The sequence below is a fragment of the Pinus tabuliformis genome, chromosome 2_2 (assembly GCF_031772625.1).
Source record: "Pinus tabuliformis cultivar Carrire ecotype Pingquan chromosome 2_2, CPIR1, whole genome shotgun sequence".
In the NCBI taxonomy this organism is placed as follows: Eukaryota; Viridiplantae; Streptophyta; class Pinopsida; order Pinales; family Pinaceae; genus Pinus; species Pinus tabuliformis.
In genome coordinates this window covers 1,114,437,578-1,114,452,798 of record NC_142300.1, presented here as the reverse complement: position 1 = coordinate 1,114,452,798, position 15,221 = coordinate 1,114,437,578, and the positions used below count along the sequence as shown (strand labels likewise).

At 37.0% G+C, this 15,221-nt stretch overlaps 1 protein-coding gene across 2 annotated transcripts; it reads right to left on the bottom strand.

Annotated features, from left to right (window-relative positions):
- Nucleotides 1–1,919: 1,919 nt before the first annotated feature.
- On the bottom strand, nt 1,920–12,207 carry LOC149197306 (putative protein phosphatase 2C 27). 2 transcript variants are annotated; one of them, XM_089405821.1, is made up of 5 exons: nt 12,059–12,207; nt 11,793–11,937; nt 9,389–9,583; nt 3,430–3,639; nt 1,920–3,267 (listed from the first exon to the last, which is right to left on the bottom strand). In XM_089405821.1, exons 2-5 carry the CDS (start codon nt 11,880–11,882, stop codon nt 2,716–2,718), a joined length of 1,047 nt encoding a protein of 348 aa, XP_089261947.1. In that variant the 5' UTR covers nt 11,883–11,937; nt 12,059–12,207; the 3' UTR covers nt 1,920–2,715. The 2 variants fall into 2 exon arrangements, with proteins under 2 accessions (XP_089261947.1, XP_089261946.1); XM_089405820.1 differs by having other exon boundaries at nt 11,793–12,204.
- Nucleotides 12,208–15,221: the final 3,014 nt, after the last annotated feature.

Below are 15,221 nucleotides of genomic sequence, written 5' to 3'. Positions count from 1 at the left end.
ACTAAAATTCTTCACACTATCCCAAAAAGCACAACACACACTTTCCTCCTACGAAAATGATCTTATTCATGCAATCTATGTTTACCAAATCTCCAAGCTAAAATTCTTCACAACACCCTGAAGAACAAGGCACAGTAAACACTTCCCTTCTACAAGCTAAAATTCTTCACAATACCCTGAAGAACAAGGCACAGTAAACACTTGCCTTCTAGGTAACGTTCTTATTCATGCATTCTTTGTTTGTTCCATTTATTCATGATAACTTAAAACTACCTATCGGTGTAATTATAGGCAACTATGCCTCACAATACCCTAATGCACAAAGGCACAGCAAACACTTCCGTCTAGGTAACCTTCTTACTCATGCATCCTTTGATTGTTCCATCCATCCATGATAGCTTAAAACTACCTGTTTTAATTATAGGCATCTATGCCTGTTTCATTATCAGGCTCATCATTCCACTGCAACCCTATTTAACAATCCATACATTGTGTCTTCACTTCAAAGAAATAAACACAGACGCCTGTACCCACAGGATAGGATAAACCGTTGTTAACTTTCATGGATTTCAATTTTGCTTCTCTAAGAATTGTGCTTCAGTGATGAAACTTGTAGAATCATCAACTCAGACTCCTTGGCTGATCATATTCGGTTATTTCATTCACTGATAGCATTATTCCTCTCAGCAGACTGACTTTCTTGTCGTATTGTATATTGGTATCACATGTGTTGCCGATTTCATTTTGAAATAAAACATGTAAAATTTCAACAGAATTCCCATGGACCATACCTATTCAAGGAGGGTTGCCATTATTACATCCAATGTGTAGAGAGTGTATCCCCAAGAATTTCAACAAACTAACCTTTAAAAGATTACTTTCAACAAACCTTATTCAATTAATGAACTTGCTTTTTCATTTGCTAGGCTTGAAATCTCTTCAGCAGTGAATTCTTCCACTCTCCGCAACCACCCCAATCTTTATAGATCACGTTTACTTTGACAACATATCGGAAATCATCACATAAAATCACTTGCAAAAGGAATAAAGAAAAATCTTGAACGCGTAATTGTATACAAAATTTTCTTCATACAAATGTACATGACTCGGCCTTTGGACGAGTTATTGGAATAAACCAGCTACAGCTAAACATTCCTAATCTAAATGAAATTAATATAGGCTAAATTTAGGGCATACCGTAGACTTGCAATTAACAAGAATCTAGGACCAAACAGCTAACTGTTCCAACCCTGCTTATTTTTCTAAAACTAATTATGGATTGTGTTCAATCATTCAATGTACAGTAACTCTTTAACACTCTCTTTTGCTGAGTAATACCAAGTGATGGGTTGCGCTCATCTATTGGTTATAGTTCGTTCTAAATAATGTAAAATGTCAAGCCAATGCAATCATTTAGAACTAATTGTGTCTAGCAGGGATGATTCGTTGAATGTTAATAGTCATATGAACAACTCTTAAAGAATATAGCTAAATTTAGGGCATATTCAAGACTCCAAATAACAAAAATCTAGGACAAAATTGCTAACCCATTCAAATGCTGGTTAATATTCTAGAACTAATTATGGATTGCGTTCAACGTACAGAAACTCTTTAACACTAACTACCTATTTTACTAAGTATTACCAATTGATGGCTTTGCTCTCATCTATTAATTGGATTTCTATATAATGTAATACGTCAAGCCAATACAATCATGTAGAACTTAAGGTGTAAAGCAAGGAGAATTCGTTGAATATTTATGGTCTTATGAAGCACTCTTAAACAAACGAAAGAAACAAAGGATAGGCAGAACAAATATTAAGACAACAATGGAAGCACTGAACACAACTTTGAAATTGATCCAGAAACATAATCTTAAATTGCCACAGTGCATAATCATAAATTGTCACAGCACGCACTGAAAATGGAACTGTCAGAAAGATTGAAGCTTTCTTTTAATTTTATAAGAATGCCAGAAAAAGATTTACAGATCACCAGACATTTCTGGACTCGTCAAATTTCTTCTTATTGCCTTTGCTGCACAGTATCGATGTCCTATCATAAGGTACAATGAATGGGTCAAAGGCAAGGGACAACACCCCCCCAAAAAATGAGATATTACATAGAAGGTTTGTTATCCTCCTGAAAAATCAAATAATCCTAACTCACATTGGCAACAAATGGCTATCAAATAGCCCATCTGCACAACTACACAACTGCATTGTTGCCAATCAAATGTTCAATCATGTTGGCAACCCCATTATATACACCACCAAACTGGTAGCCAATCTATCCTTCCTGGAGCAATTAGACCAACCTTTCCCATGCGCTGGAGGATAGATATCACCCTCCATTTGAACCATGTTCGCAAGATTGCCAATATTTCTGAGGCTGGTCAGAGTCAAGAGCAAGATATGCTGCTCCAGTTTTGTGTTTTGTCTAGTTTGAAACCCTTCTGGCAATCCACTGGTATCAACTGCAGAAAAGCCCAGACGCTATTTTCTGTTGTTGGCCAATAACATAGATTTGCAAAGTACTTCCAAGTTCCACCTCCATAGCAATAATAAGCTTTTAAATTATCGAACTAACTTTCACAATAAATAAACAAGGGGGGTAAATGGTTAAATGTTCACTTCGTTGCTGGTCTCCTTTCATGTAAAGGAGGTTTTGATCAAATCCGCTTAATAATAAAACTAATTTCTGCTAATGGTTCCTTTATGGGCATTCCAAATGACCTTTCAGACAGTTTAGGCCTTCAGCAGAAATGCTCCTCCTGAATTTTGATCTAGGATGTTCTAGGCGTGGAGGAGGATTGGCAGAAAAACAGACAACAACAACTGTCAGATTGTCACAAGTGTGGCGATTTAGTGCCTCTCGAACCAACTCCTTTGAGCAGCGCTCTGGATCATTATGCAGCATAAGCCCTCTCCGTACAATAGTGACTGCACACTGACTAGTCATAACATCCCAGAGACCATCACAACCAATTATTAAAAACTCATCTTCCTCTGTAAGTATAGTCTCCTTTAATTCAGGCTCTGCACTGAGAGGACATTTCGAGCCTCTTGGTCCTTTCATGTGCCAGTCTCCCAATGCCCTTGCAACTGATAGTTGACCATTCAAATATCCATCATACACAGAACCTCCAAGAGATTCAATTCGCACCCTTTCAATGCTACAGTTTGGTTTGTGGTCTCTGGACATCTCAACTGCTTTCCCTCTCTTACCCAACACTGCACGGCAATCCCCTGCATTAGCAACAAACATCTTCCTGCAAACCATCACAAGAAAGCATTCAATCAGAACAAACAAATGAAAAAAAAAATATATATCAACTAAGAAATAAAAGTTTGCACAAAACAAAAGGCCATTTCATCCATGCAGGCCACAATCTATACAATTGGTTCACATCAATCAAGCTCCAAATACTTGCCTTCCAAATATAAGAGCTGCCAGTGTTGTTGTGCCAGAGGTGCTGTCAAGGGAACAAGCATCTGCAAAAGCATGATCAGCCTTCACAAATGCATTCCTTACAGCCTTTCGAATTGCATCTGGAAAATTTGAATCTTCAACAATGAAATTTAGAAGATTATTCTGAATAAATCTTGCTGCATCACCTCCTCCATGACCATCAAATACCTGTAGAGAGCACAACTTTTGCATGAAGTCTCTTTATGGTAATGAAATTACAAGCATAACAATGACTGTCGTTTGATATTGGATACGGTTTTTAAAAGAAAAATGAAGAGACTTCATATTTGAAGGACATGTAAACTAAATTAATAAAGACATACGTTGTGAATGGGCAAAAAGCCACCTTTCAACCTTTTTGACTCTTTCAAGGATAGCTGCTAGACCACACTCCCATTTGGCAGGAGCCTTTGTTTATTATCCTTGAAAGAGTCAAAAAGCAGCAAGCAGCAAGGTTATCAGGCTTGTATTAACAGAGAGGTCTGGGTTCACACCCCTCCAAATGGGTGGGAGAGGAGACCAGGTGTAAGAACTTGAGATTTTACATTGGCATAGAAACACCCCTCACAGGTAGCAGCTTTGGCCGAAGGACAGCTGTAAGTTACTATAAGCAGCAAATGCTTCCTAACATAATAAGTCTATGAAAATATATTTTTTTGTCATTTCTACCAAATTTTCCATTAAGTACGCAGAAATGTTTTATCTTAGTATATGTAGAAACATGCATCTTTGTATTGTCCCACAAAGATATCTATAAATTTGTTGCCAACAAAGGTCACAACTTTGGGTCCAATTGAAAGAAAAACAGTAAAAACACATTTTATAAATATATATAAACTTATATCAAATAATTGAGTAAGAAATTCAAGTTGCAACAAGTTCAAATGTTTAGAAATCCCAACCCACAAAATTTAAAATTTTACATAATATTGTGCTTGGCAATTGTTTTCTACGTTCCATAACAAGTAATAAATAAGAAACAAGAATGATATACTTTACTAGGGTTCTCTACACTGCTGTCTCCCTACAGGCTGGAGCCAACATGTATCCCTTGCTTCCCCTACTTTCGTTTCAGCTGTGTTTCCATGGATTAACTGCCCTTCTCAACCTATCATTCTTCTTGTACATTTTTGGATATTTTCTCTTTTGGCAAATGACAGGGAAGTTCAAGAGAGGAAAGGTTGGGTCTGATTGGCAACAGGATCCCATTCAACTGAAGAGGCAGGGTGTGAGCCCACCTCCCCAGGAATCTCTAGGTACTACCCTTGCCCAAAGGGAAAGGAGGTCAGAAGCACCAATGCCAAAGAGAACAAGGGTTCTCAAAGTTCACAGTCCTCAGTAATCTTGCTTAAACTAGAGCCTCTCACAGCTCACATTAAAGATGTTTTAATGTCTTACATGATCTGTTGGTTCATATTCATTTGGCCATCAGCAGAAATGATTGCAAAATGGCTAGAGATCAACTGGTAAACCAGCTTTTGCACGACATTCTTTCTAGGGTTAACTTTTTTCTCAATCCCCAGCGACAAGGATATAGACTCTGAAGGGGGAGAACTTGGATGATGGAGAGAGCAGGCCTTTCAATGAAGCGATTGACAGAGGAGTTTGACCACTTTGAAGACACACCAGCATCATTTCTAACGTGGAAAAGACTACCAGCTTTTCCTACAGAGTTCTGAAATGACACATTTTTCCAACCTAACAATAATATGTCAGATAAACTCTTGATGCCATCCACAATAACTGTAGACTGCAAGGTTGTGCATGGAATTGGACCCTTGCCGGCCTCAATACAACTACAGATTATGCATTACATATAGGAGCAACCTCTGGACTCAAAGAAATTATTTCCAGTGTAGAAGCTGCCTCGAACATTCACCTTGCATTCCCCTGTCCAAACCAGCAAAAACCAGTAAAGAATACAAACCTAACAAAAAGAAAAGAAGGTGACCATTAAACCTCCAAATACCCCAATCAAGCATGCAGGAGTCTCATTCTAGAAAACAACCAAAAGTGAGACTTCCAGATCTTCTATAAAGACGACATCCTAATGAGCAAGTCCAGCTGATCTTAACCCCTCCAAACAGTTCCAGATTCCAAGCAAGAGGTGCCAGAGTGAACCCATAGAGCTTCCCTCTGCAGCAGAACAAACTTTGAAGGCAGCTTTTGCATGGGAAGAAAAATTTCCACCAGCAACGGCAGAAATTTCATAGCCAGCCAGGATCCAGAAATAGCTTTGCTACCTTTCAAAAAGGAATAAACATGATAGACAAAAGACAGGACGAAAAAGGAAGTTCTAGTCTGGGACACAAGAAACTGGACTTGAAATCCATTGTCCCAAGCCACTTTGAAAGAAAAGTGTGAGGAACTGAATGCTGTCTCATTTCAAACAGCCCAAGCCACTTCAAATGAAAAAGCACAAGGAACTGAATGCTGTCTCATTGCAAACGTTAAGACAATTGTCAGTATTTTCTGATTGTCAACTATAGATCAAAGAAAAACTAAAGCATAAAGACTGTTTAGCTTGAAGTACCAGGTGTGCAGCGATAGTTGGTGTTTCATCTTTTTTCACTCACCGGAACTGCTTTGTTTGTTTATTGGTTATGAATTATATAAAATGTTTTTGCATTACCAAAAAGATGTTCCAAACTAGAGTAGGAATCCAGAGATATGCTTTGCTGACAAGGCCTAACAGTAATCTTTATTTGATATTTCATATTTCTTCATCACCACACACATCTGCAAAATATTCTGCAACTTGTTGGTTTAACTCCTAGCTGCTACCTGGTCTACCTTCAAAATAATTCTCACAGATGCATATCATCTCTATAGAAACCTACACCGTGATTACAACATATAAAATTATCCTCCACAAATGTCAAAAATGATAATGTTTTAGCACAGAAAGTTGCTACATCATCATTTCAACAATTACAAATAGAAAACTTGGAGAAGAGTACCTTTGTTGAACCAAATGGCAAAAAGGTCAAGCATATCTATCATAACTGTTAATGAATTTTAGCCAATAAGGGGATGAAAACCAGAAAGTCATTGATAAGTTCAGTCAACCAGGTCCTCGGAACTTATGGCTATCCACTCTCACTCAACGAAGGCCCTCTTATTCTTCATAAGGGTCTAAGCACCCCGAGGCAAAGACAAAGGCAGGGGGGGCTAGGTCAAAAAACAGATATACACTTGCTCTCTGAAATCACTGAAAATTTTGAGTTTTTAACAATGTCTTCATGATTCATAGAATCCCCAAACCCTTCTCCTCTCCCAATTTCGAGTGGATTTTATAAAGTGAACCATTCTATGTAGCAATCATGTTCATCTTGACAATCACTTTTTCTGTGCTGTAAATGCTTGACATATTAATGAGTACACCACAGCTTCCAACAATATTGTTCTTGAGAAAATGTTTCTTTATGCAAAAACTGAACCATCCATCAATGATAGTTTACTTTCTTTGTTGAAATAAAAATACTTGTTTGCATTTTGGAATTTAAACTAAAACATGCGATACAGGGAAATGGATATGCGCTTCCAAAACAGAAATGCACTGGAAATGTGACCACCCAGAAATTGGAATCAGGGATATATTTTATAAGTAGCACATTATAATCAATCGAATTTAACCTGGGTGGTTGGGCGGAATCATTGTGATCCTCCCCACCTAGGTTCAAGTCTCGTAAATTGATATGTTTATGCTCTAGAATAGAGTAACTATGTTGCGCTGTTAGTGAGTATATACTATGGGCTGGCAAGGTACCAGCAACCTCTCTCTTGCCTTCAGGCTGAGAGGGAGACCGATCTTTTTCCACAAATTTTGGTTGGTTAAGTTTAGCTTGGGTGGTTAGATGGAATCGTTGTGATCATCCGCAACTAGGTTCAAGTCTCATAAGTTGACATGTTTATGCTCTATAATAGAATAACTATGTTGCGCTCTTAAGTGAGTATATATTGTGTGGTGGCTAGGTACCAACAACCTCTCTCTTGCCTTCAGGCTGTGAGGGAGGCCAATTTCTTTCCTTGGGTATCCCCAATGCCCCAAAAAATAGTGCATTATATTGGAACTTGGAAAGAAAGCATTGTGAATAAATGAGAGAGAATATTTAAATAATGTAAATGACAAGCAATGTTCCACCATCACTTATATTGGGATCCTCATCATTAGTATCACCCTTTGCCTCTACCTCAATCCTCGAGGGACCTCAGTCAACACCACCTAATTTTGATGAAACTACGTAACCAAGCTTTAAAATATGGTAGAAAAAGCTTCGCATGCCTAATCAATGATTTTGGTTTTGAATGAGGGGTACATTTTTGCTAAGGCCACGACAGAGGAATCCAACAATGAATATCACCAACATCAAGGTACATAAAGGGCTACATTTTTGCTAAGGCCACGACAGAGGAATCCAACAATGAATATCACCAACATCAAGGTACATAAAGGGCTTGGTGCTCTTGATTAAAAGCTGACCTCATACCCTGGTCCCCCATACATGATTAAATCTAATAGAAATGATGCAATCCTACCAATCCTGAAAACTATTGACCCTGCTGAATTTTGAATGGAATATGAAATTTTACTTTCTCCATATGAAGTTCGATGAGATTTGAAACCAGTCTCGCACATCCTAAAACAATTGATGGTAATGTTGAAAATTGAAGTACTAAGAATTTAACATTACCATTAATTGCCAACATTTTAGTGCAAACTAAGGGTGAAACTCTTTTTTAAAGAAACAGTTTGAGTCTTAGAGGCTTCTAAAAGTCTCATTAATTCATAACTAACCTCTAAATATGCATTAAAACAAAAAGTGTGGGTTCCAACAATCAAATTATGGTCAAATTTGACAATTTTTTTGGAAACGCACTGTAACTGGCTTGAAATCGTTTCAATCCGTACAAAATGCATTTCCCACGCATTAAGCGTGTTTCAGTCACATTTCAGCATTCTAATATGGAAATGCAACTAGCATGAGGGAGGGGCAGGTGTGTTTCCCGCAATATAAAATTTAAATAAACTGAAACAATCTTAAATAATCTAAACCTCAATTTAATTGTATCACTTATCTGATTAAGGTAGGCTATATTTATATATTTTGCAAATCTTACTGTATATTTTGAAATATCATTTTAACCTAACCTTATCTAATCTTGTACACTAGTTTCTCAAATTTTATATATTGAGAAGACTGACATGTTGTTCATTTCCAAAACTTCTAGTTCAAGAGTGATGTGCAATTATACCAAAACTACCAATAAGAAACCCAGATCTGCAACTGCCAAAATTTCCTTCCCTTAACATTTTTTCCAAGGAAAACCTCTTAGCAAGCCCGTGGACACTTCCCCGCATTTCACGGATGATGCGGAGTGCAAACCCATTAGTACTGATCATGGTTACTGATGCAGTATGGACATCAAGTGAAGCACACAACAGAGGTAGTCAGCCCAGGAGATCAACCCCAAGACCTCCCACATGAATCTCAAAGCATTCAACCACTCAAGCTGCCCACTAGGCAGTTCCCTTTCTTCACTTGTGAAACCAACCTAATCCATTTCATACCACTGAAATCTTCACAATTACACTGACATTCAATACCCATCTACTCATATGCATGGCAATAGGCTGTGCATTCATAACAAAGGTTACATCTGCATTTGACTAGCAACAAATATTGATTACATAATCTAGAAAGTGTGTGTCAACTTGGAACAAAAGTTGCACATTATTCTAGTAAACCATACAAGAATTACAAAGGCAATTAAGTTTTAACAATTCTACTGTCAAAAACCAAGTATTAGAATTAAGCAGTCAAATAAATGAAACTGAGTATCAATAGAATGACAGAGAAAGACACTACAAACACACTATTTGTGAATTCAAAGCCTAGAATATGAAAATGCTCACCCCGTAGAAAGCACTTGGAGAAGGGCATTCATATTTTGGACTCAGATGCTCCACCAGATTATCAATACAGACATGCTCATCTTCCATATTTTGCTTGGGCCCTATTTCAGCACAACTACCAGAGCGGAAGGTAGGCACAAACATCTTCCCATTTTCAGCAGATGATTCTGCAAGCAAGCTGCTAGCATCCAGATCCTGCAGTCAATGTCATTTAAAGTTCAGTATCTGCATCTCAAACACCTGTTACAATCAGACTCTTGACTATATTACTAGAAAAATTATATGTATTAATCTCACCCATGGTGGTCAAGAGATGTTAATTTACTCCCAAAACCATAACCAATTTTTGGTGCAAAAAAATAGCCACATTTGAAACAAAAAACATAGGAAAACAATTGATTGCAGTACAGAACAAATTACCAACTGTCTTCTGAATGCAAGCTAGTGAATCTCACCTCAAAAAGAGTCAAAACACAGGGAAATCCAGTAGGCCATATCACAGCATAGATCCATATTAACCCCATATCTAGTTAGCACCAAGTGAGATTAAAAAGAAACCAGGGTGCAAACTTCTCAGATCTTAAAAAAAATATGGTTGAAGATAGATCTATGATAGTCTTTATTAATATATTATATATTGTTCTACATTCATCATCATCATCATCATATATAACCCAGTGGGTTAGCTCAATTACTTTGAACAGACTTTTTCACCGTGAGGTCTCTGGTTCTGGTCCAACTAAGGTTAAGTCCAGCAGAGTCCTACTGGTTCACCAGCCACCACTATTTTGGCTGGTGGTTAAGCCACCCTCCATCCGGATATTCCGGGGAAGATGGGGGAATCCCACAAGGTTTACCTTGGGAAATACACACACACACATTGTGGTTTTATTTAATTTTATTTTTTATGTTATAATTTTTTTTCCAATTTGATTTGTAAATGTTATCCACATTCCAACGGAAAACACTTGGTGAATCCAGGTAAACGACACGTTTCAAATGCTTTACAAATGACAGCGGTAAGAATGGGATTCACAGGTTTTAAGGATTGGTTTAAGGTACTCATAACCTGATTGCCATACACCTTGAGGTTCACCTAACCCGATTCTCATACCCCGGCAATGCTTTCCTACACCTTGGGTGAGGTTCTCATACCCGAGCAATGCTTCAACCTGTAAACCTTCTCCTTCGCACATCTGATCCATACTAGTCCATACAGTGCACCTCCCTTCTCTCAGTACAATAAACTCAAAAAACATGCCCATCTTATTGGCTTGCAAACTGCACTTGCCTAATTCATGGTCACGAAGTTTATTGTTGATAGTTGTTTGAGAAACATGCACTGAGGATCTGAACTGCATAGAGCAGAAATCCTTTGGCTTAAGTGCCAGGTCTGGCAGGTAGCTTTTTGCCAAAATTGCTTGGCATATGCACCTGGACTCATCCATTTCAATCTCGTGCCATTCGGTCGGGTCAGAATATGGGCAGAATGGAACCCTGTTACACAGATTAATATCACGTCAACCTTGCCAGTGAACGATGAGCTCTAAGGCAATTGGTGGTCACAACCTCGACTACACAGGCATACAAATATGCTTCCAAGACCTGCAAAAGCCACTCACCAGATAAATGAACAATTACAGGGGGTCAGGTTTGGGAGAAGCCTGCCTATAGAATTTTGACGGTCATGAGTTCAATCCCACGGGCATAAAGACACGCATCAAAAGAAAACGGTTCTATCGATAGAAGGGAACGAGAAATAGACCTAGCAAGTTGTGCACGGAAAACAGCCACAGCAAATAGGGTACCAGGCTAAACTCTTATGCATGTGATTGGTGGCATTGAATTCAAACCCAAACGCATAAAGACGCATCAATAGCCAACAAAGGCTCTACCCCCTTTTGTGGGTATATCAGGTTGCACAGGAAAATGGCCTAGTATGTGTGTCTATATATATACATATAGAGAGAGAAAGAGATACCAAGAAAGAGAGATCCTATTTGCTAAATTGTGGCCATTTTCCCTCTACAATCTGCATAAACTGTCATGTCCAGATCTGATAAACTTGGGTGCTAGCAATTTAGGGTTGATGGAATTCCAACATAAGGTGCTCTGTCAATGAATCACCAGTCATGCAATACGCAAATCTATAACATATTATACAGAGGGAATGGCACACAGTTTGCAAGTGGGTTTTACCTAACAAAGTCCATCAGCTCAAACCCTAGATGATTAATTCTTCAAGAATTGCCAAAACACATCAAAAACAAAATATCACACTAGTTTTAAGATTTTATGAAATAGTTCCGCCCTTTAACACCAAAACACAGCAAACCACAACACATTAATTCGGCACTAAATGGTAATGAAATACTTGAACAAAAAATGCTTTAAAAGCCCTTACCAGTTCAGATTCGGACGGCCCTGCAAGCCTAGCAGTGCTCGCACAATGGCGAAGCATTGAAAGGGGTCTCGGTGGTCTTCCCGTTATCATTTCCCGGCAATTGTCACTGGATTCTCCGTCAGAGTTCTCCTCGCTATCATTATCCCTGCAACGCCCATTTTCCATCTTGCTTATAACGGCTCTTACAGGCTGTGGCACCTCTGCTCCTGCTGCCATTGAACATAAATATAACCAATAGATATCTATCTATATATATATATACTCACTGTATATGTGCCTGTATAATATATTAATATAGATATATACACGCGCGCCAACAAACTTTCCACACTTAGTTGTGAAGGTTTGGAATCTGGTGAGCGCAGGAACGGGAGCTCGCTCGTCTAAATTTGGGTTCTGAAGATCTGATATTTCCCGTTATGTTCCGTAGAAGTGTATAAATAGAGGGCGGCCTAGATTGTTAACCTCGAGGTTTCCCGTTTACGTCTCTTGACAGAAAACCACACGAAAAGATAAGTCGAAAATCAAGCTTCTTAATTACAGTTAGTTAACCGTTAAATGAAATTAGTGTTGGGTTAGAACAATAAGGATTTTTATCTCTCGAATTTTCGATAAATTGAAAAACGAGGAATTGAAATTATTGTGAACGTGGGTACACGTGGCCATCTATCGACTTCACGCCGCAAAAGATCACAGGAGGTGTTATGGGAGCCGTCAGATTTGTGTTAATTTAACGGCCCAGATTGGTCCGTGATTTTCCTGAGAATTATTTTATTATTCCCGGGAGCTTACGTAATCGATGACGTCAACGGCGACCCCAATAATAGAGGGCATAGGGACCTACGTCATGAATAATTCATGCATGCATTTTACCATTGTGGGCGCTCATGGTATGGAACCTTGGCAAATCATATTCTGCCCAAGTGGCTTATCTGATGACGTGGCATGCCAGTTCATTGTGGTGATGATGGTGGGCCCCGGGTGATGGTCGGCGCCGTCATATAAAAGCGTTTGGTGTTGAAAAAATATCATATCCCAAGGCAACGTTGGCTCGTTCCTTAATGAGAGGGTAAGTAATTTCTTTACTCCAGTTTTTTAAATAAAATAAAATTAAGTGAAAATGTATATCTGATTCCCGGGGTTGTTGGTTGTATTGAAAATTGTGTGCATGTATAAGTACGATGCTAATTGAGTGACGTAATATTATGGATAATAATGATATTTCCATATTAATAAAATTTAATATGAATTTCTCATAAATTTAACTGATTGGTAGAGTTTTGCCCTGATTTAAATATTTTGTATAATTGAATGATAATGGATATGTAGGTATGGATGGAGTCCCAATCTTCGAATTTTTTGTGTTTGTTTTTTATTGAAATTAGGATATATGATTTTTTGAATTTTTTGTGTTTGTTTTTTATTGAAATTAGGATATATGATTTTTTTAAAGTGAGATTGTGATTTTTTGTGATTTAAATTATATTTTTAAATAAAAATGGATTTAGTTTTTTGGGTTAATATGAATTTTTTTTAAATTTGACCAGTTGATAGAGTTTTGTCCTAAAGTATTCTCTATGATTGAATGATAATGGATATGTATGTATGGGTGGAGTCTAAATGTTCCAATTTTTTGTATTTTTATTGGAATTTGGTAATATGATTTTTAGCATTTCTTTGTCATTTAAATTATATTTTAAAAGCAAAAATGGATTTGGCTTTTTTGTAAAATCATAGGGCACTCAAGTCATATAAATTCAATAATGTAAAACTACAATTCTAACAAATTCTAATCCGATTTTGAGCAAAATTGATTGGAAAAACTGCCTAGAAAAAAGACCAAAAAATCCAATATATAGATTATAATTATATATACTATGTGAACAAAATGATTTAATATTATAAAAAAAGATTGTTTTTTGATGAGAAATCTACTTTGAATTCCGCAACAATGTACATATGATTAGATTTCCACCATGATATAAGTGTTATACATAGTGGAAAGATGTGATAAGGGATTTGACTAATTATGAATCAACTAGATTGTAAAAAAATTGATTGGACTTTAAATCCATAGAAACTTTGATTTTTGTGTCACCAAAATCTAATAACTCAAGGGGACTTTACTGTATTATTAGACAACTCCATATGCAAATGGGCCTTAAAAGTGAAACTCTAACTATGTATGACGGAATTCTATCTATACAAAAAGTTGTATAGACATGAATGGTTTGGCTCTATATCTTAGATAAAGTTACATCCAATGCATAGCCATAATTCTAAGGGGATTGTGGAAAATTGACACATGTTAGGGATATTTGTATGGTGCTTAAAGGTTTCTAGAAAATGGAGGAAGTGCTTATATCGACATGTATGTTCATGTTCAATTAAAGTATTAGTTTTGTGTCTAAGTTTAATAGTCGATAGATAGTCTATGTAATCTAGTTATGGTCAAATTAAGAGGTTTCATGAAACCAATGGAAGCGGGGTTGACATCACTAAGCATGCAATCTAAGAGATCATTAGGTGGTAGAAGGGGGCTTAATTAAATTGATGGGGGTTGGATAGATATGCATTGTGTATTTAACTAGGTCTTCAAATTATTTTTGTAAGGCTTAACAATGGTCAGTAACATAATTTTTTTTAAACATGTGTGGGTGTAACAAAGTAGGTCAATAACTTGCAGGGACAAGTTAAAGGATCAAAGCCTAACATGAGAAATCAAGACTGTCAATAGAGTGAAGGTGAGGGATAGGGTGGAATAGACCCGGCATTTTGAACATGCTTTGACCCCCTTGATCAACATGACATGCCTCTAAAATCAAAACTTAAATGTACATGTTAGTCACATTTGACCAAGTTTTCTCACCAATCTTATAAGACATCTTGCCTTGTGATAATGGAAGTAAATTGTTTTTTTAAGACAAAATTCCCTTTATTGGTTTACGAGAATAATAATGAATTGTACTAATAATGGTCATTGAGACAAAAATGTAAGTCTTTTTCCTTCTAAGAGTTGATTTAATAAAGTGCCCACTCCTCAATCATCCATACATTTGGTTGGTTAGGAGTGTTATGTTGCTAAACATAATATCTCATCTCTCATATAAATAAATATATATATTCTTAATTGTTATATGTATATATAAATGTTTCATCTCAAATACACAATAAATTATAAGGTCTCTTGTATTTAAGCAAATAATCAATTTCATGTCATGATATTAAAACCATATAGAGTTGAGGCCTCCTCTAACTACAATTGGTAGCATTCTCTTCCTTTTAAGAGCTTACATAGCTCTCTATGAGTTTTACCAATATTCTAGTCAATTATTACGAAGTCTAATGAGCATTACAAACTTTAACTAAATATCTTCAATCTCCTTCTATGTTTCTTTACATAAGGATAATTTATGCATATTTTATGAG